General features: G+C 40.8%; 1 protein-coding gene across 3 annotated transcripts in view; it reads left to right on the forward strand.

The window, feature by feature from the left end:
• Nucleotides 1–15015, forward strand: part of LOC126179529 (inter-alpha-trypsin inhibitor heavy chain H4-like) — a 231645-nt gene extending 216630 nt beyond the window's left edge. For 2 of the 3 annotated variants that reach the window (XM_049924615.1, XM_049924616.1), the window contains exons 14-17: nt 2518–2595; nt 5984–6102; nt 12943–13079; nt 14790–15015. In XM_049924615.1, the coding sequence (XP_049780572.1) occupies nt 2518–2595; nt 5984–6102; nt 12943–13079; nt 14790–14844 (389 nt within the window). In that variant the 3' untranslated portion in view covers nt 14845–15015. The remainder of the gene's footprint in view (nt 1–2517; nt 2596–5983; nt 6103–12942; nt 13080–14789) is intronic. The other variant, XM_049924614.1, reaches the window with a different exon arrangement.
• The last annotated feature ends 8256 nt before the right edge of the window (nt 15016–23271 follow it).

Raw genomic sequence — 23271 nt, forward strand, 5'->3', positions numbered from 1 at the left:
ACGGAGATAAATACGCTTTTCTTAATGTTACTTCGAAGACACTGATTAAAATAATCCTTCTTTAACGCTTTTTGAATGAAATTGGTCATCGAAAGGTTAACGATAATTAATCGAAAACTAATCGGATCGAAAGCTGTTTACTAAAAAAAACCGGTAACAAAATAAGATTGTTTTATTATCCGTTGTTTAACACAAGAAAAATTCTGGACGAAATCGTAATATGTTATTTATCACAGTGTAATTTCCATTCGCACAATGGACATACATTCCATGCCGCTGTCTTTCCTTGTCAAAAAGCACTGCAATCTTGTGGCCCGAGTACATGGACTGTAATTTTCAAATTACTTCGGTGTTTATTAAAGTCTTGAGCCTTCTCTTTAGTGGTCTGCAACAGATCTTCCATCTTTCATATAAAGGATTTCCTTTTCTACCTCCTTCTACATTATCGAAACCACACACACATAGGCCGGCCCGGATGGCCGGGTGGTTCTAGGCGCTACAGTCTGTAACTGCGCAACCGCTACGGTCCCAGGTTCGAATCCTGCCTCGGGCATGTATTTGTGTGATGTCCTTAGGTTAGTTAGGTTTAAGTAGTTCTACGTTCTAGGGGACTGAAGACCACAGAAGTTAAGTCCCATAGTGCCAGAGCCATTTTATCCACACACACAAAGAAGCGAGCATACAAAGTAAATGACGCGGTAAAGAACGTGAGTAAGTGTAGCATAGATGAATGGGGAGTCATTCCAGCAACTATAATGGGGAAATTCAACGACATTTGTGAGCTTCACAAAGGGCAGACTGTTATGAATCGACGCCTGGAAACAAGCATGCCGAAACTGATTGGCTGTCCGCATGCTACTGTAGTGAGCATCTACGGATAGCTGTTGAGGATGGGTGAGACCACGAGTGTTGGACGCCCCCACCACGTCACACCTCGCTGCGTTTGGACACTTTCCCGCTCTGTGCAGGAGCGCAGGCGGCGAACTGTAGCAGATTTGACGACAAGTACACTGCTGGCGCAGGCACAAAAAAATTGTTTCGGAGCCCACTTCTCATTGTACGTTACTGAACACTGGGCTCCTCAGCAGACGACTTCTAACCTAATATTGACTCAACGCAACCGTGAACTACGATCGTAGTGGGCACGGAGTCATCGCAATCGAAGCGTAAAACAGTGGTGCCGTTAGCAGAACATTGGGCCAAAAAATACAAAAAGAGACCACCATGATATTTCATAAAGTGATGGCTGTTGACGTGATGGACAATGGCAGCATACCACGAAAAAACAAGAAAATAAAATTCAAAAAGCAAAGATTCCTACTGAGGTCGAGAGGCTGCACGAGAAGAGACATGATTAGAAATGACTACACTAGAGTAGAATTAAATATTTTCATTTTGAAAGAAAAAATCCAAAGGTATCGTGAAAATTGGCGACACCTCATGTGATTGCCAGGTCACAGAATTCCACAGAAGATCCTGAAATGCAAACCGAATGGGAAAAGAGATATTGGAAGATTTCGGGAAAGATGGGAATGATTTTGTCTGTGGGTTTGGAACAGGCAACAGCATAATTTTTGAAAGGAAGTTCATGACGATGATGATAATGTTGATGATGAGGACGTTGTCTTTAGTGTAGATATTTCACCACACTTTTCCGTAAGTGAAAGAATCAGTGAATTCTGTGCAACATTTCTTTTTCTAGTCCTCATTTTTAAAAGTAGCATAATTCCTGATAATTTAGTATGAAACCATCACATAAACAGACCCAGTGATCCAAGAAAAGTCAATCTTTCCCTTAGTCACAGAGAAGCTTCCCAACATCCTAAAAAAGAACTGAAATCTAATAATTTCACTCACGATGAAACTAATACGATGTTCAAGAATCAAAATTGTGTTATTTTGTATTACATCATACGAATCATATCCCATGGATACCACAAACAGAAATCTTTATTATGTGGATAAGTGCCAGATATGTACATTTTTTGAAGTGTAGCGTAATAGAATTAAATTAAAGAATATTATTTCGCGAATATGACCTAAACTGTAATGTTACGAATTCATTTTAAGAGACGTTATGAAAAGTTTCTCTCATTCAGTCGAAGATGCTGCGCAGTATAAAATTGTTCAATTCGGGCAGGTTACATGTGTAACAGTATAGCTGATTCACTCAAATTCCAAATTCTCGGCGTATTGTCAGCATCAGTGTAACACCTGCAGTTACCAGTCGTGTTAGAATAGAAAAGGTGTATTTTCAGTTGCTATGATGTTACAGTATCGTGGACTCATGCAGTCCTTATACATACCACGTATTTGACGATTTTCGTATCACACTTTAGCAGCGTAGGTGTACCTGTACGTGTGTCTGTCATAATTCGTTATAATATAGGAAATGTAAGACTTTTTCTGCCAAAAGCATGTAAAATCTTTGTAGTTTCTAAGCATACAAACATCTGTTGTTGCATGTTTAATTTAATGTTCAGATTTACGTGAATGTTCTCTGATTTTGTTTTTCAGACCGGTTTGAGGAAGTAATCGAGTCTTCCAGTCCATACTCAACCACAAGTTTTCGGCCTGGTGCTGCGGCTTCTGCCGGTGAGTAAATTTTATTTTTTATTTTTTTTATTTGCCCTTTGAGTGTGTACTCAATTTAGCCATAGGCAACACATAGTGACAATGTACACATAATTGAATAAACAAACACAGAAATGCATATTTACAAGAATAAAAAGCTTAATTGTTACAGTTTTGTACATAATGTTTTAAAAATTGAATTGAATTGAATTGGAAAATAATTAAAGGTGTCTTGACTTACAACTCACACCAATTCTGAAATATCTTTATCAGCAAGACATATTTATAATTTACGTACACCATTAAAACCTACAGATTGTAACCAGTACTCTTGATAAAGTTAATTATCACTTTCTATAGACGAACGTCTTTAGTACACAAAAGAGAAGAAGCTGATTGAGGAAGATGGTAGCCCATACTCAGCAATGTCTTCAGAAAGACATTTTGGGGCACATAAATAAGAAGTGGTTGACATCAGCACAGAAACGAAAGACACGAGTCAAGCTTCGCGCACCGAAGATGCTTGAAAACGTGTGTGTGCTACCCATTGGTATTAACGCGACCAGTCGCTGGAGAAGCCTGTGAAGACAAGTTTTTTTTCTTCAAAGCACCGGTCACTGAACAGTAAAACCAACCTAATAACGCACACCTTTACTGCTTATCGGAAATTTCCATGGGCAGAGAAGTTGTGAAATCCTTAATAATTCTTCGTCATAAACTTCAACCATGATTCTATACTTCGAAATCACTGTTCGGAGGCGAGTTCTGAAATGTCGAACAATCGATGCACCAGCAATTTTATTCATAGATAAATTGAATATTACCAATATTTCTCATCAAGAACCCTAGATTACTAAACCCTCGTGGAATATACGATTGCAGTAGAGTATAGAACTGGATATTTTGTACTTATTTTGGCGTGTAACGTACCAATTACAATAACAATAATAAATCTATTAACTGTACCTAATTAATGCGTAGCCTATAAATTATGACTTCCTTTGAATAAAACATGGAGTAGTAAATGGTTCAGTAGCAATGCAACATTTTCCCCACTGTAGTGCTCTACGGTTAAATCGAAGTCACCCACCTACTTCACTCACTTACAGAAAAGAGGAACATTTGTATAAAAAGCGTTTAATTACTGTACGTTCCATGCAGTAGTTGTCAAAAAACAGTACTTTACCACTCTCTGTGCAGCTAACACCCCTTGTCAGATAATTCTCTGTCTGTACACAGAATTTTATCAAAAAGTAATTCAGAATAAATTATTTTTTCATTAAATAATCTGTAGCTGTAATTTGCGTATTGCAAATGTAGCGTAAATAATTCACTTAATTAAGCCTGAGGTGGGGTATCTAATAAATACCGTACTGGCTATAGGTTGTAGCTGTTTAGTAGTTACTGAGCAGATTGTGGTTAATGTTATCAAATTCAAGGAAAATCCTTTTGCTTAAGCTGTTTGCTAAAGGTTACTAACATTTTGTTTGGTGCCTCCGTAAGAGAATCAGCGATTATTTACACCTGCAATTGCATTACTTGCAATAGGACAAAATTTGTATCTGATGAGGACGTCATCTATTCATGTAACAGTAAACAGAGTGAGACGACGAAGTTTTTCACTTCAGATTTCTCTGCAGATGTAAAGACACTTGTAATCTGTTCAAACCTGAACGGGCAGTGGCCAGGGACTCACAAAACAAACAGCAATGCGTTCTCGCAACTTTATTGAGAATTGAGATGAGGCACCACTTTGTTTTTCTTTAACGTAACTATGCTTTTTTTCGCCAGAACGGCAGATCTCGGTGACAGAAATTCAGTGACATTGAAGTTTCACGGAGCTAATAAGAAATCATGGAGTAAAACTACTAGAATTTAGGGATTTTTTTGTGCAGAAGGGCGCAAGATACATCCCAAAGGAGGAAATCTAACGGCCTCGTTTACGCGATCGTCCTGATTATTTCTGAATCGGACTGCCTCTTCACACCCACCAGTTTGGAAATAGATGGCTTATTAATGCTCCTCCTGCTACTGAAAAGTTACGAACAGGACATCCATCACGAGGGAACCACAACATCTGACAAGGTTCCATGGGCATATTTTCTAATAACAAGGGTATCGTATTTGTCAAGACTTGTGCGTGCTTTTCCTCTTTCAGTGTAGCATTAATGAAATGACTAATCACTGGCTGTCCGATTATACTACACCACACATTCGCACTCCACACATGAGAAAGCCCGCGTACAGTAGAGGAGGAATGTAACACATATAATCCAGTAAATTGTCGAAGTGGCCTCATCTTTAAGCAATACTAACTCCACAAAATTTATTGTCTTGCTAAAGAATCTACTGACAGCATTCAAAGCGATGTTGTAAATCGCTGTCATTTAGCACTTTATGCAGAGAAATATAGAAACGTTCATATTTTTGTCTATGAAGAATACGCTGAACTCTTCTTTGGCTGTTACCAGTTACTATGTATTTGACAAAAAGTCACATAGGGATTAACTGTAGCAACTGAAAGAACAGCTACTTCTGCAGGTTCGTTGATGGACGTCTTCCCTCGTATACTGGTACGTTTTCTGGGTGAAAAACTTCAATTCTCGCGAAGGCTTTTCGTTGTTTCAGTGGAGGTGGGACAAACTTCCAGCTTTTGGATGGAAACTGTTCCACATACTCGACGGCAGTTCTTGATTTATTTAACTGACGTCTTATCTCGGGTATCGACCACACGTTTCCGTCGAAAGTTGCGTAACATCACGTACCTATGCCTCGACGGTGCAAGTTTCCATGGAGAGGAGCGTAAACTTCCGGGTGGCTGGCTTTTCAATGGCAGCATCAGCAGAACGAAAATCACTGTGTTCCACGTATTCTTACTCAGTAATTTCTTCTTAGATCTACAGAAAAAGTTATCTCAGAATCTGTCTCATCGGCATCTGCTGTCCTGTCAGCAAAAAAGGTGTAGATCGATTTCAAAAAATGAAAATTGAGGCTTTGAGAATGAAAACATGATCCAGGTAGGCTGTAATTTTCTTTTTAAATAGAGCCTACCTGGACCATGTTGCCATTTTCATATCACGTCGAGGCTGAGGAACCCGTAAAAAATAAATTATTATGTTGAGGCCATTATCACGGTTATTAATGAAGCTGCAGAGAGGTGTTGATCTTTTGTCTGATGAGCCCGCAGTCACTTCCCGTCTTAGGTGGCAGATCGCAAGTGTGCGTATCGCGTGAAAGTCATTATTAGGTGAGCAATTTACGCATCTCATTCTGCACATTAGCGTGACATGACAGAATTTTGTTGCTACTTATTAATCATCTATAGAGCTTAAAAAACAAACAGAGTTGTGGCTTTATTTATTCTTCGCCTATTACACATAAAAGATCATTACTGTTGAACGCTTTACAGGACAACCGCAGGCGCTGCAGATATCCGAGATCACCTGGCTAGGCGGTATCTCCAACTCCTCACACGTCACACTCGATGTGAATGGTACGGCAGAGACCTATGAATTGGCCCTCAACAAGGTAAGAAAGTAGTTCAAACTAGACAGTACTGATATGGTTTAGTATTTATTTTTAATTATGTGATGGTAGATTAACAGTTATCAAAGCAGTTTGTTTCTGTAGATGTCCAAAAGCATCACTTGCAGAAGATAGCTGTATAAGATATGGAGCAGAGAACCTAACTTTCCAAGGACAGGGTGAAATATGAAGTGTTTTCTTTCTGAGGGACATATGACGACTAGTTAGAACTGTAAATTTCCGGAGAGTTTTTCATACTTTTTATTTCTTACCCAAAAACATCATGTGTCTCATAGTTTTTATTTACTTTACAACATCTGCGTTTACAGATTTCTACCTCTGCCGTACTCACCACTAATCTGTGTTGATGAGGCCAACGGACGCCACCCTGAATACATTTTCTGTTAAATGAAGATAAGCATATAATGTGAAGACACAATGTGGAGCGTTGCCTTTCAGAATCAGTTCACAGGGGAAACTTAGTGTGTTCATTTGAAGCGTGACGGTAGGTTCCACAAGTTAGGGAATTCCGTCAAACAGAGTTTCTTGGATCTTGGCCGTACTGTACTAAATCGTACTTCACAATCTAGTCTGCAGAAATTTTTTTGACCTGTTACACCGTTGCAAATAAGTAAGCTGCCCTGAAAAGCTTCGTACTAACCTCGTAACATGCGTATTTAGTACTTTGTTCATTGTTTACCGAGAGCTTGGCCCTCAATACTCTTTTGATCACAAGAAAATGCTAAGTACAGCCACGTGTGAAATGAAACAGAAAGTAAATTTGCTTTCTCAGTGCAGGTGAGTAAAGCTCTGTGTCTCCAAACGTAAACTAGAGAATGCGTTTTGTGGTGACTGTCCCTTCGTGTGGTTGGGTGTAGTCGACAGAACATGCTCATAACTCAAACGTTTTGGGTTGTCAGTAGGTTGCGGCAGAAATGCGCGATGCCTGATTGGAGACAACTGGGAGGGCCATGGAGACCAAAACCGAACGTAAGTGGCTCAACTCGGTCATTACGGCCTCTAGGAGTCCATTACAAACAACAGTCAGAACGCCCTAACGCCGAAGTTCCAAGAACATGTCAAGGGAACACCTGGAATGGAATCTCAGTCAGTGCATAGGGTTCTCTTCGCCGACGAATGCAGGGTTTGTCTGACGTCAGATTATCGTGGTAGAAGAGTGCCCAGGCGAGCATGCACAGTCGCACTTCTCAGACCTGCAGTGTCCAGTGTGCAGCACGGAGGTCGTCAGTCAGTCACGTACATATGTCGGGCACATCTATCGCTATCAAGAAGAATTTGAAAACTGTGCAGTATTGGGGAAGCAACCTCCAACATGTTGCTCCGTTCTATATTTAGGCTATGGATTCACCTGTTAAGGCGATATAGGAGTACAACGTGCCCTCATCGTGAACATCTTTCTCCAGGCAAGTTGTGTGTGTGTGTGTGTGTGTGAATTCCTAAAGGACCAAACTGCTGAGGTCATCGGTCCCTAGTCTTACACACTGCATAAACTAACTTATGCTAAGAACAACACACACACACCCATGCCCGAGGGAGGACTCGAATCTCCGGCGGGAGATGCCGCGCAGTCCGTGACATGACGCCTCAAACCACGTGGTCACTCCGCGCCTACGGCCGCAGGTTCGAATCCTACCTCGGGCATGGATGTGTGTGATGTCCTTAGGTTAGTTAGGTTTAGTTAGTTCTAAGTTCTAGGCGACTAATGACCTCAGAAGTTAAGTCGCATAGTGCTCACAGCCACTCCGCGCGGCCCAGGTAAATTGACTGACCGTGCTTTGGGCCAGTTGAAAATAATAGTGCGTAGCCATAGGGGCCTTCCTCAGACACTGGATGACCTCCAGAGGGCTGCTGTCGAACAGTCGAACAGCCTTAAGCAGTGTCTCGATCACCAAACGAGGTAAGAGTATGTTACAATGCACGGGTTGGAGGGACACGGTATTGAAGTTACCTGACAGCAGATTTTTATTTCAAAAATGTGCAAAGATGAGAACTTTCTAAAATAATTCCTCTATTTTATGAGTGTAAGCTTTCACAACCGGAGTCTGTTTGGGTAAGACTGTTCGCGGTGTGTGGCCGCGTTAAATAAAACTGCAGACAGTACGGCTGCTTTTGCAGGAGGACTGCATGCAGAAGCAGTCCAAAAGTTGGCGGGCCTACCACTCAGGACGCGGACACACGCCCAGAAGGATTTTATTGACGTACTTTTATTTTGGCTATTTTTAATTTTTATTTCACATTATAACATCATTCTTGGTTTCATAAGGCTGAGTCTTTCTTCCTCTTGAATCTAATCCCACCTCATTCCCAGATATGTAGGCGGTGCCAGACTTCTGCTGGGAAGCTGAGGTTGGTGATAGCAGAATGTTTCGAAATGCTGTAAACTTTGATCGAGCAGCAGTTTGCTAACCTCAATCGCATGCATAGTGGAAAGGTGGTATTGCGAGGCGATTACCCCAATCAGACCGCTTGTTTCCAAACCGATAGCACGATCGCCTGAACTAACGGCATTAGGCTTCCTCCACAGGGACCATGTAAGGCATGTGACCCACAAGGGAGTCCCAACAAGTACGAAACACATGAGGGAGCGACTGACTACTGCGTGTAAAGCGATTACTTCAGATATGTTAAGAGCAGTGTGTCCGTTTGCGACTGACAAAGTTGTTTTTACAGTGACTCATACTACTCAGGGACCAATGGAAACCGACAAAACGTGTCCGAGCACTTTCCCCAGAAAACCTCTCACTGCAGACAAGGGCATGGTGTTTATTTACGTATCCGAGCCGCTAATGAAAATAAAACTTTGTTTCCTTTTCCGTTTTACGCCCTAGCACAAAAAAGTCGCGCTACGAAGGGCTTATTCAGATTAGTCACAAATTAATATTCATCAAGGTACCGGCGGAAAAAGTAAAATTTTAAACTTTGGCGGCCGATGGATGAATCTGTGCAGTGCATTTTCACCTTGCAGCTGGAAAGGACAGTAAACAGCGAACATGTCGATGCCAGGGCATAATGTCTTTGCAAATTTCATCCCGCGTACTCAGTTGGACAATAACTACTCGTATGCCTCACAGACAGACGCGTGAACAATATGCGCAGACGTCAGCATTTGAGAGAGGACATGTAGTTGGGCTCAGAGAAGCCGGTTGGAGTAACTGGCGAACCGCTAGACATTTGAATAGGCACGATACCACTCGTCGACGACGTTGGCAGGTAAGGGTGAACCACTGCCGAACACAGTGTGAAGAAGGAAGCGGTCGACCCAGAGAGGCGACAGAACTTGAAGGTCCGAACAATCGCCAGAGAGGAATCCAGACTTTGGATTCATCATTATCATCGATCCGACGTGCAACTGGTGTTTCAGTGACCATAAGGACAATAATAGGCGGTTTTGCAGAACGAGGGCTGAGTTTACGGTGCCCCGTTCTGACTACCACTAACCTCTGTACACCAACAAGCCCATTTGCACTGGTGTGGGGCACATTAGGCCTGCAGTCTCATTGGTTGGAGCAGAATTATGTTCAGTGATGAGTCCCGCTTCTCACTCAGCCTCGGTAATCAGCGAAGACGCGTTTGGAGACGCCCTCGGCGTTGGTGGGACACCCGCCTGACTGTCGACAGCCATTCGGCCCGACAACCTGGTGTGGTGGTCTGGGGTGCCATTTCTTTTTGTAGCAGGTACCTTCTGCACGTCATCCAAGGTACTCTTACAGCACAGTGTTCGTCAGCGATCTTCTACGTCCCGTTTTGTTGGCTTTCATGTCAAGTCATCCTGAGCTTACATTTCAGCAAGATAAAGACTGCCTGTACACGGCGAGAGCCTCTACTGCTTGTCTTCTTGCTTGCCAAAACCTACCTCCACCAGCAAGGTCGCTGGATCTGTCCTCCAATTGAGAATGTTTGTGGACAGGGCCCTCTAACCACCTAGGGATTTTCACGATACAACGCGCCAGTTGTGCAGAATTTGGCACGATATCCCACAGGACGACATCCAACGAGTCTATCAATCAATGCCAAGCCGAATAACTGCTTGTATATGGGCCATAAGTGGACCAACACGTTACTGACTTGGTCAATTTGTGAAGCTCTTCCTCTGGAATAAATCATTCAATTTTTCTGAAACTGTAATTATTTGCTTGTCTGTATATGTTCACCACATCTACCGATTTCCGTCTCATTCAGATAATTCGTTCATGGTACATCGTTTTATTTTTTTTATTTTTTATTTTTTCTTAGAATATATTACGTATCACCTTGATGAATTTTTATGTGTTATGTTTTTTTGTCCATAACAAAAATAAATCTGATTTTTATATTCACTCATCGAAATTCGGTACGTTTCGGCATCTATCTGCATGTAGCCTCTTTCGTGCGTCTCAGTTTGTTTCTCAATGCGTGTTACGTCATCATTTGTCAGTTAATTATGCACTGACAGCATATTAAATACTATTCTCATCACTTTCGTTCTAGGTGTATGCAACACTCTTTATTCTTTATTCCCTTCACTATTAGCTTGGTTTCGCTAGTAAGCGCTAAAAAGCGAAGTAAGACGTATTAGATGTTACATATGCGATAGTTGTTTCCACTCTGCTTCTGATTCTGATTTTCGCTTGTGAGCAGCAGAAGTAAAATAAACAGGATGGTCCATATGTGTGTTAGCATGCTTTTAAAATCAAAATAGGTGGATAATCAGAAATTTAATGTCAAGGGACATAAGATGGGAGAGGGGGAAGACCTGTAAGAGTATTGGAAGCTGCCCTCTTGGATGCAACTCTTAATTTTGAAACAGAAGTCCAAGTGACATTTCAAACAAAGAGATAATTACACGAGAAAAACAATTATGCCACAACTTTTCCAAACAGTCTCTGTGTTTTTGGTTTTTCTTTTCTAAGCCCACTCGTTGTGTCTGGATTTCTGGTCTGACATTTTGTTTAGGGTTCATAATGCTATACTCGAATTTCGTTTGAAGTCATGACTTTGTGGAGAAAAGCTTCACATTTAATCTCGTAACTTGTGAAATGCTGCTCACCAGATACGAAATAAAATTGTGGCAGTTGATGAAAAATGGATCCTAAGCGTCGGAAAGCATGGGTGAATGCAGGCAAGCTATCGACATCCACTGCAAGACCAAATCACTTTGGAAAGAAGGCAATGCTTTGTGTTTGGTGGGATCAGGAGGGTGTCAACTATTACGAGCTGCTAAACCTGGTGAAACCGTTAACACCTATCGCTACCAACAGGAAACGATCGATTTAAATCACGCATTACTTGAAAAACTACCGGAATATGGAAAAAGGCAACCAAAGTCATGCTGCTCCATGATCACACACAGCAAAACGGCTCAGGGAAAGGATCGAGGTGTCCGTTGGGAAATCTAGGGCACGTGGCTTATTCTCTAGACTTGATTCCGTCCGATTACATCTATTTGCATCACTGGGACAGCTTATTGCTGAACAGCGCTTGAATTCGCATGAAAATGTACGAAAATGGCTCGCTGACTGGTTCGCTTCAAAAGAGGAACTGTTTCTTTGGCGTGGCATTCATAGCCTCCCGGAGAGGTGGGAGAAATTTATAAATAGCAATGGAGATTATTTTCAATAAAATACTGTTTATCAGTTTCAAACAATGGACATGTAATTATTGCAACCAAATTCTGGTTTCATACTTCTACTCCTGGTATATACGGGGGCAAGGAACAGCTCTGCGACAGCTTCACGGCGCGTAGCCCAGCTCTGCTCTGTTGCGCCGCTCCACTATAAGTTGCGACTCACACAAGAAGCAAAGTTGTCTAAAACAATAAATTAATTTGAATTAGTGCACAGTCATTGTTCTGAAGGGGTACTTTGTACTGAACTCACTGCATCCAGTTCATTATAAATATATTTTATGCTATGTAAACGTTTAGCTCTGAAAAGGTAGGGTGTTCATTTCACTCCTGCTACTCATCTGGAAGAGGTCAGTATCGTCATTTTGGGTTACGTCTTGGTGTGTCTTCATCACAGCTGATTTGTCCTTTTCGTTCTTTAAACCTTCCTCTTCAATATCTTGTCCATGATTTTTCTACTTTCTTCTTAGTGATGTTGTATTTTATAACGCATTGCTATGTTGTGGGAGTGATTTTCCCTCCCTCGAGTATGCCACCATGCATAGCATACATGAACACACAAATGGGTGTGTGTAGTGTGTTGGGGGGAGGGATGTGTCCACATGCAGAAAGGGATGATCTATGCAAGAACACTAAAACCAGTGGTTCATGTAACATGGGCTTGTATATATATATCAGCGTGGGTGTGGGGTGTGTCCACATGCAGGAAGAGATGATCTGTGCAAGACGACGATAAAGAGTGGTTCATGTACCATGGGAACATATATATGAGCTCATGGTTCATCAACCACTCTTTCTCGTGGTCTTGCACAGATCATCTCTTCGTACATGTGGACACACCATGCCCCCACACTAGACACACACACACACACACACACACACACACACACACACACACGCTTATAAGGGCGTCGCAGCGCAGATTGTGCTGAGAAATAATTGCTAAGAAAAAATTACATACGTTGCACCATTTATACGAATTAATTAGCGTTGAAATTAGCCATTCAGGCCCTTGGGGCGCAAATTCATGTGGAACTAAACGAAGAACGCGTTTGGCGACAGCGTCTCTGGTGGGCCGCTTGACTGTAGTGTTTCCATTTAGCTTCGCGGTAGACGGTTGTTTCATGAATATCGTTTTCGGGTAGCATGCTGCGATTTTAAGTTATGAAGTAGGTCTGCTAGACATCTTAGAACTGAAAGGCTTTTTCTTTCCTTCACAGACGGAGACGCAGCTGGAGGAGTGCGCGACCCCTGGTGGAGGTCCCGGGCAGTGCCGCCACCTGGCCAACTGCGTGCTGCCCAACTTCACTGACAGCCTCGATGACTTCCTGCCCTACTTCTGTGTCGTCGACGGCAGGTCAGTACTTGCTTACAGTGTATGGCCATTTCGAAAAACGTTGCCGCATTACTTGTGCAGAATAGAAGCCCTCGTCTCGGTTGGCGATGTTGTCTGTTGAATCACAAAAGATTGAGGCTGTTTATAAGGAAACTGTGTAAATACAGTGGGCGGAGAGTCTCTCAGCTGAGGCGAGGGTTCAAATGGTTCAAATGGCTCTGAGCACTATGGGATTTAACATCTGTGGTCATCAGTCCCCTAGAACGTAGAACTACTTAAACCTAACTAACCTAAGGACATCACACACATCCATGCCCGAGGCAGGATTCGAACCTGCGACCGTAGCAGTCGCGCGGTTCCGGGCTGCGCGCTGAGGCGAGGGCTTCGATCTCTATAACTGAAGGAAACCAACCACTTCACGTCTGCGCTCTCGAATTATTCGTCTTAGGTTTCCGAGCTTAAACTGCCATCCATTTTAATTACCAAGCACATAATTTGTAAGCACTAACGATTTCCAAACTCGCCGCTTCCTACATTTTCATGTAAAGACATAAGTTTTATCTAAGACTTGCGCTGTTTTGCCAACTGACTTATATGTGAAACTTTATTATTTTACTCTACAGTTTATCGCTGTGTGATATGGTTTTAGAATTTTAGCACACTCAGAATTCTAAGTCACCAGCTCGTCTTGGTGGGTGTGCGCTGAATAGCCAAAATATCGGAAGATGAAGCATTTCTGTCCCTGATGCGCACTCGAAAGATTTTGGAATAACTTTATGTTTATATTTTAACAATTTCCTGTCAAGCAAAGAAGAAAAATTAATTAATTTTACGCAAGCTCTCAGAAGAAAATATTTTAGAATAATTTAAAATCATAGTTACAACATGATCCCTAATCGTGTGCTAAACCGAGTATCCAGATTCGTTCTCTACAGTATTTCGGCTATCCCAAATAGTAAATAATCAAAAGCATCTGAATATCGTCTCGAAAATGAACACTTCATTTCACTGAAAACATGCTATAACCAGTGAGGAACCAAGTACATGGCCATAAAAAGTTTTAAATTTAGAGTATCTCGCTTTCAGTTACTAATGACAACTTTTGATAAAGCAACAAACTCGTTTCATACACTGAGTAAATAAATGAAAAATTCGTATCTTTGGAAGAAGCCGTACAATAGACACAAGGCTGCTATTGTAGTTGCCTGATTTCTGGCTGTATTTTGGACTTTTAGCTGTTCAGGTCGCAGTCACATGAGCTTCTTATAAACATGTCATTTGAGGAGCTTCATATATCAAAATGAACATTTTGTTACAGACGGAAAGTATAGTGAAATATCAATTAAGTATGACATTTTAACGTTACGTATGGCTTAGCGGAAAACGACATGATTTCAGCAGGATATTTGTACAAAAAATCTGCAACGGTCTATCGATGACGTCTTCACTTGTCCGTGCTGCGATCTGACTATGAACTGCCTCAACACGAAACCGCTCATTTTGTATAACAGCGTTTTCTTTCAATTCCATGACTCTTTAGAGTGTTGTAGTACTTTTACATATTCCTTAACATAGTAGTCTTGCGCGTCCGTCATCGGTTTTAGAGAAATTACTGAACTGGAAAAGTTTGAGATGCGAGGGAGTGAGAACTATTCAGACACCTTCTCTGTTCTAGTAAGCGAGTGGATTGTGCACTTATTTTTTTGAACAACGTTTGTATTTATGTTCCAGCTATGTCGGAGTTTGCTGTCCGAACAACACATTGCCCACAGCACTCGTTGGATGAGGCTCACACTGACTGTCGAGACCGCTACTCTAAGCAGAGGTCTGCTCCAGAAGTTGCCTTCCAGAGCTATGGAGAGGAAAATATGAATTTTTGACGATCGTACAAAGGCCAAAGCTTGTTGAAAAATTTGTGAAGTATTGTTCCTTCCCGGTTATTCAGAGAAATTAAATAATGTCACAATGGAGAGGTAGTTCCATTTTATTTTGATAATACTGATTTCTTTCCCTGAATAACGCCATTTCTCTGCAGCACTTTACTATAACATCATCCATAACGACACAAAGCCACGGTTTGCTGACGATGTAAAACAAAGTCATGGTATGGTCATGACGCAAATGCATAAACTAATGACAGTTGACATTCGTCTACCAGTGAAGAAGTTGGCCTTCACGACCAGGGAAGACTACAGAAATTAATGGAATATGTACGAGAAATTAGAGTAAGTCACAGACGTAACGGACTTTCCACATCCACAGTTAAGCAGGTCTTTCTAACTCTACGCTGTCTCACATGCACAGTGAGAATTACCAAAGGCATCCAAGAAGGCTTATCGAAGTTAACACAAGCTACGAGGTAGAAAAACTGAAGTTCATTCAAGATGCACTAGGTAATATGTGCGAAATCCCCTGCTTTTGAAAAGCTATCGCGTCCCAGAAAGTTAACGGTGAGCCGGGTACGCATTTAAGATGTATGATTATTTAAATGAGTTCAATTTTAATGGATTGCACCAAAGGGACTAACTATAGATTCCAGTGTGGATATTTACACAAATCTTTATTTTAACATTAACAGAGGGTGCCTGACAGAAACAATATTTCGATAAACACAATAACCGTTATTTGGCAATGTACTGTTCAAGCAACTTCAAAACTGCGCAGTTTCCTGCAATATTTTTTAGTTTCATCCTTGGACGGGAAATGACGCTTGCGATCAACGTTTAAATTCCTTGATCCAGCGATATTCTATTCTCTCGGTCTCGAAGTTTCTGAATAGTGTGGAACTTTGAAGATGATGTTTCACATCTAGTTTTCCTTTAAAGAGGAATAGCCCTATATATTCCCTTCATTTATCGTAAATTAACTCTGTTTTCGAGTTTAATAAGAACTATAGGTAACTTCAAAACGTTTTAAGAAACTATTGGTTTCTAACAAAGGTTTTTATGTTGCCTTAATAGAAATCTCGTTTTGGGTATTTGCTTCAATTCTTATAGGTAATTAGTAACTTTTTAGCTTAATAGATTAAAAGATGATCAGCTCGCTTAATTTATTGTTATTTGTTCAGTGACATGTAACACTTTGTACCAGCCAAACTGCAACCCCACTGTGAATGCTGTTCTCGAACACAGGATGAGTTGGTTGACATTAGTAAGCAGCAGGAAATCGCCATGACTACTGTCAAACGACTGGCAGATCTGTGTGTTCGAAGAGTGATACCTGTGATACCTGTACCAGAGCGCTCCTGTGGATACTGTCTCCTCTGCAGAGAGCACAGGATCTGTCATTACTGGTTCACTTGACTGTGAGTCGTGTTTCAGTGGAAGAGCTAGGCATGGACGAGGATCAGGGAGGACTCAGGATGTTGTATTGATCCCACTTACCAATAAATCTGAAGTGCTGTCTTTCACTGAAACTGAAACTGGGCCAGTGGGACTCACTTAACCCGTTATTGGGAAACTTGTTCTGGCCGGTATTAAATGGAGGCAAACACCAATGGCTGGCGGGAGGGGGGGCGGGGGTCCATTAGCCGTCGGCAGTTCAGACGTATGGAAAGTGATGGTGCCCCTTAGGGAAATGGCAGCAAGGAACAGGGAAGGTCACTAGATGCACTTAGTGTGTATACCTGGGGCCTTATTCAATACATTCAAAAGCCTACTTCAGCAGCCATTGAGGGAACAGGGTGCAACCAGCTGCAGATCGTTGTGCAAGGTAGAACAAATGATGTCTGCCGCCTGGGCTCCAAAGTCATACTTGGGTCAGATATATCTGAGAAGACCAGCCTTGTGCATGGAGTTTCGATGATGCTCACAATTTGCAGCATTGTCCACAGAACTGATTGTGGCCCTTTGGTTCTGGATCGAGTGGAAAGACTGAACCAGAGACTTCGAAAATTCTGTGACGAGCTAGGCTGCAATTTCCTGGACTTGCGCTATGGGGTTGAGAACTGTAAGGGCTTCCTAAATGGGTCAGGTCAGAGGCTGCTACTCAGCTGACTGCCTGTGTATGGGTGTAAACAAGGCCTTTTTAGATTAGGCGACTCTCCATCTAGTCCAGGTAACGATAGCTGAAGGAAATACAAAAGTATCAGTGTAAGATCGAAAGAAACATCTCCCACATATCGTTATTAAAACCCTAGTGGTAAATTGCCGAAGCACTTGCAACAAAGTTTGAAGCGCTCATGAAAAGCAGTGAAGCTCACATAATACTAGGTTCAGAAAGTTGGTTACAACCTGAAATTGATAACAGTGAGATTTTTGGGGAAAATTTAAGTGTCTATCGAAAGGATACGCAAATGAGAAATGATGGTAGTGTAGGAGTATTTATCGCAATAGACAAGAAATTCAAATCCACCGAGGTAGAAGTTCAAGCTGCATATGAGACACTTTGGGCAAGACTCAGTGTCAAAGGTTGGCATAAAATGGTAACTGGATCCTTCTATTGACCACCACACTCATCTCCTGAGGTCACCGAAAACTTTAAAGAAAAGCTCAGTTCACTTGTATGTAAGTTCCCCAATCATACTGTAATCATCGGTGGAGACTCTAATCATCCAACAATTAATTGGGAAAATTATAGTTCCGTTAGTGATGGGCATGGTAAGACATCCTGTGAAACTTCACTAAATGCCTTCTCTGAAACTACCTAGAGCAGATAGTTAGGAAGCCCACTCACGATGGAAATATATTGTAATTTTTTTATTTATAGGCGCAGTCACATTCTTATGACACAATCATAACCGGTTTCGGCCATAGAATGACCATCTTCAGATTCTATAACAACACAAAAGAAAATTTATGTTAAAACCTAAAAATAAGTGAAATATTTAACCAGGCTTATTAGTAATCAAATTGAATTTATGCGAAATACATATAGTTCATACCTAAAGGCGGCATACACTGAACACAAGTTCATGCGTTGTCAAACTAGCCATAAAATGAAAAAACCGGTATTATATAGATATAAAAATTTGTTAGACTATGTTCCCCCTCTTTGCGCTAGATGCGCGCGCCCTCTATAAGGTAGTCTTTATTTTTCAAAAGCCTAAAATATGACAAATTTACTATTAATATTTTGGTCAAATGTATATAAAATTTAAAATTACCGAACAGATCGTTAAATCAGTTAAATAATTCAGAACAAGGAGAAAACATTACTATAGATGAAAATAGTAGTAGCACTTGTAGAGTGTATTTCTGACACCGGATGACGCAGTATTTCCGGCTATTGCCTGTTTATACCGTTGTCCATTAGTACGGCAGGGACGACACGGGCAGGTGGCTGGCACGCTCCTCCGTCTTAAAGGTTGTTGACGTCTGCTGCGGCCTGCACTAGACAGTGCAATACTCGACCGCCGGAAGGCTCCATCCTCAGCTCAAGCACATATGTAGCAAAAACGATTCGCTAGGTGAACAGATCGTCAGTCAGATTACTAAAAAGTCTGGTTAAATATCGCACTTATTTTTAGGTTTTGATATAAATTTTCTTTTGTATTGTTTAGAATCTGACGATGATCGTTGTATGGCCGAAAGAATGTGATTGTGCCTACAAAGAAACAAATTTTTTTTACAAAATAACCAATCACTCACTCCAATGAAAAAACGTCGTTTTTTCCAAAATGGAAATATGTATTCGATATAGTGGCAACAAATAGACCTGAGCTCTTTGAAGATACCAATATCGAAACTTAATCAGTGACAATGATGCGATTGTGGAAATAATGATTGCCAAAGAACAAAGGACAACTAAAACAAGCAGAAACATGTATATGTTCAGTAAACTAGATAAAAAATCAGTAGTGTCATATCTCAGTGAGGAAACTGCAACTTTCAGCACAGATCAGGGCCATGTAGAGGAACTCCGGTTCAAGTTTAAAAGAAAAGACCGTGCACTGGGTAGACATGTACCCAGTAGAACAATTCGTAATGGGAGGGAAATTCCGTGGTATATAGTCACAGTAAAAAAAAAAAAACTTCTAAAGAAAAAGAGATTACCGCATAATGATGTACAACAAAGTATAGGGCGATAGATAGAGAGATACTGAATGAAAACGTTAGGTGTCGAGAGAGAAAAGTGTGATGCCTTCAGTGACTACCGTAGCAGAATGTTCTCAAGTGATCTTTCACAGAACCCAAAGAAATTCTGGTCGTATGTACAGGCTGTAAGTGGCACCAAAGTTCCAGTAGATGCTGTATCTCTTGATTCCCAAAAAGCATTTGACTCAGTACCACATCTGCACTTATTGTCAGAAGTAGGTGCAGAACTACGATCATATTGGCTATCAAATGAAATTTGCGACTGGATTGAGGATTTATTGGTAGTGAGGACGCAGCATGTTATCTAGGATGCAGAGTCATCGTCAGCTGTAGAAGTAATTTTAGGTGTGCCCCAGGGAAGTGTGTTGGGACCCTTGATGTTCATGTTGTATATTAATGACCTTGTAGACAATAGTAAAATCAGGTTTTTCGCAGATTATGCAGTTATCTATAATCAAGTACTATCTGTATAAATATTCAGTGAGCTTGCAAAGTGGTACAGAGGTTGGGATCCTCCTTTAAAAGTTCAGAAATGTAAAATTTTGCAGTTCACAAAACGAGAAAACCTAGTAACCCACGATTAATTATAATATCAATGAGTCACTGTTAGAATCAGCCAATTCATACAAATACCTGGGTGTAACATTTTATAGGGATATGAAATGGAATGATCACATAGGTTGAATAATGGATACGGCAGGCAGTAGACTTTGATTTATTAGTAGAATACTGTAGAAGATCAATCAATCTACAAAGCGGCTGCTTACGAATCACTAGTGAAACCAATTCTAGAATATCTCTGAGCTACATGGGATCCATACCAGACAGGACTAACAGGGGATACTGAAAGTATACACAGAAAGGCAGCATGAATGGTCACAGGTTTGTTTAATTCGTGGGAGAGTGTCACAGGGATACTGAAGCAACGGAACTGGAAAACTCCTGAAGATATAAGTAAACTATGCCGAGAAAGTTTATTAACAAAGTTTTAAGAATTGACTTTAAATGATGACTCTAGAAATATACTATAACCCCCTACCTGTCACTCACACAGGGATCGTGAGGATAAGATTAGTATAAGTACTGTTCGCACAGAGGCATTTAAACAATCATTCTTCTTGTGCTCCGTATGTGAATGGAACAGGAAAAAACCCTAATAACTGGGATATTCGGACGTACCCTCTGCCTCTTCATGGTGGTTTGCAGAGCACAGATGTAGATGTCAATGTAGTATGCTGCTATTAGGCCTGTTAACATGGGGCTTGAGAAGGTAATGACGTCGGAAGGCATGGCTCACATTGCAGTGGTGCCAGTTGAATCTATCAATAGATCGTGTTTTACTTGGCCTGCACCTCAGTAGGCATGGGGAGGGGAAGTTGGTAAAGCTTGTAAGTGAGTGTGTAGTAGACGGTGGTGGGATCACCCATGGGAAAATTCTTGTAGTTGGTATTAGAGCTGCACCTTTTTTAGACTGAAGTCAGCTGATAGGTACACCTGCTTAAAGGAAGTCTCTCCAACAAAGGAACCTCATTCAAAGAAATCCAGGTATTCAAGTATTGAAGGAATTAACATGTTTCATCAAAATAGGAGTATAAAAGGTAATAGAGATAAAGTTAGTGACCTGCTTGTAGATATTGACTCATATCATTAGTATATCGGAGCACCTCTCAAATAATGTGACAATTGAAAGATTTCCTGGCTGTTTCTTAAGAAATTCTTTGCAGGATGTGGGAGTGGCAATGTACGTAAAAAACAGAATTCCATTTGAGTCTGCATATGTATCAAAGCACTGCAGTCAATAGGTATTTGAATATTGTGAAGGAGCGGCTGTATTTAGTGAACCTTAAGTTCCAATTGTTGTTTACAGGTCCCCTAACTCTGACTTCAGAGCATTACTGCTCAAGTCAGAGAGGGTTTCTTTGTATACTTTATAGGAAGTACCAAAAATTAGTTATATATGGTGGCTTCAGTATTAATTTTTTGTGTGATTGTGCAAGAAAAAGGATGCTTGAAGGTCTCCTAAATTCATATGATCTGATGCAGACAGTATTTTTTTTTCAACCAGGGTGCAGGAGAAGAGTCGCACAACTATAGACAATATTTTTATTCGCTCTTCATTACCAGATGCGCATTTTGTTATTAAAAGGGTGAATGGCCTTCCAGACTATGATAAACAACTTTCAACGCTAAAAGGTTTTTGATGATGATGATGATGATGTTTGGTTTGTGGGGCGCTCAACTGCGTGGTTATCAGCGCCCGTACAATTAGCCAATCTTTGCTCAGTCCAATTTCGCCACTTTCCTGGATGATGATGAAATGATGAGGACAACACAAACACCCAGTCATCTCGAGGCAGGTGAAAATCCCTGACCCCGCCGGGAATCGAACCCGGGACCCCGTGCTCGGGAAGCGAGAAAAAGGTTTTTGTACTCAAACAAATGTTACATATAACTATAAACTATGTAGAAAAGCTAATCCAAGGGCAATAGAGAGTTGTTTATTCCTCGTTAAGGTCACGAGTGGCAACATATGTATAGCGCTGATATCATAGATACCAAATATAATGCTTTCCATAACACATTTCTCATGCTCTTTTAAATCTGATTTCCACGAGAACTTTCTAAACAGGTTACTAGCAGCAAAAGGCAGCCCATGTGGCTGACTGGTGAGTCTAAGGATATAATGTAGAAGAAACTGAGAATTATTTCAAAATGTTAGAAATAGTCGCAATCGAGCTACAGTAACCAATTACTAAGAGCACTGTAAGGTGCTTAAATGTTATTAGGAAGACAAAGAGTATGTGGTAAACTAATAGAATAGCTAATTCACAGGATAAAATTGAAACCACACGGTCAATCATGAAGGAGGTGTCTGGTCACCAGCTCAAGGTTGAGGATATAAACGCAGTACACAGTAAAAAATTTTCTGTTACTGATAACTCAGATATATGCGCAGTATTTAACAGTCACTTTCTTTACATAGCTGGTGAATTGAATAAAAACTCAGTTTCCATAGGGAATCGTAACTCCCTTGGAAAATGCCCTCCCTCGGAAAATGCCTTTCCGAGACTGATATCTGAAATACTCCTCTGTGATATTGACAAGGAGGAGATTGACTCAATAATTAAATTACTGAAGACTGAGGTATCTCATGGATTTGGTGGGGGATCTAGCAGAATACTGTAATACTGTGCTCCACATGCGAGCCCTGTACTTAGCAATATTTGTAATTTTTCCTTTAGGAATGGTCAGTTTCCTGAACGATTAAAGTACTCAATAGTAAAGCCGCATTATAAAAAGGGAGAAGAAGATAATGCAGACAATTTAGACCTATTTCTATGCCCACAGTTTTTACCAAAGTTTTTTAGTGGGTAGTGTATATAAGGATAATTGACTATTTCATCTCACATATTTGCTGTCAAACGTACAGTTTGGTTTTAGAAGTCTTTTAACAGTTGGAAATGCTACACTCTCTTTTCTGTGTGGGGCACTGGATGGATTGAACAAAAGATTTCGAATGCTGTTCAATTTTTTTTATTTAACTGATGCATTTTGTTATGTTGATCACAAAATATTGCTCCACAAGTTGGACCATTATGGGATACGGAGAGTACCTCACAACTGATTCACCTCTTACCTTAAGAACAAACAGCAAACGTCATTCTCCACGGTACGGAGAACGTCTGTGATGTGGAGGTCCGAGTGGGGCACAGTTAAATGGGGGGGGGGGGGGGGGGGAGAGGGGGGAAGGGCAGCCACGGATCAGTGCTGCGGCTACTCTTCTTCTTTCTTTGTATAAATGATATACCATCCAGTATTACAAGTAATCCCAAAATATTTCTGTTTGATGATGATACTAGCTTGGTAGTAAAGGATATTTTGTGCAGTTCAAGACAAAAGTTCATGAATTGTAGAAAATAAACTAACGCTAAATCACATTAAGATTCAGTTTTTACAGTTTTTAATACACAATTCAACAAAACCTGACGTTTTAATTACACAGAATGGTCATATGGTTGGTAAGACACAACAGTTCAAATTTATAGGTGGTCAGATAGATAACTGTTATGGAAAGCCCATGTTCAGGATCTTGTTCAAAGACTTAATGCTGTCGGTTTTACTATTAGAACAGTATCTAAAGTAAGTTATAGTTCGACACGAAAAGTTGTCTACTTATT

The sequence above is a fragment of the Schistocerca cancellata genome, chromosome 1 (assembly GCF_023864275.1).
Source record: "Schistocerca cancellata isolate TAMUIC-IGC-003103 chromosome 1, iqSchCanc2.1, whole genome shotgun sequence".
Lineage (NCBI taxonomy): Eukaryota > Metazoa > Arthropoda > Insecta > Orthoptera > Acrididae > Schistocerca > Schistocerca cancellata.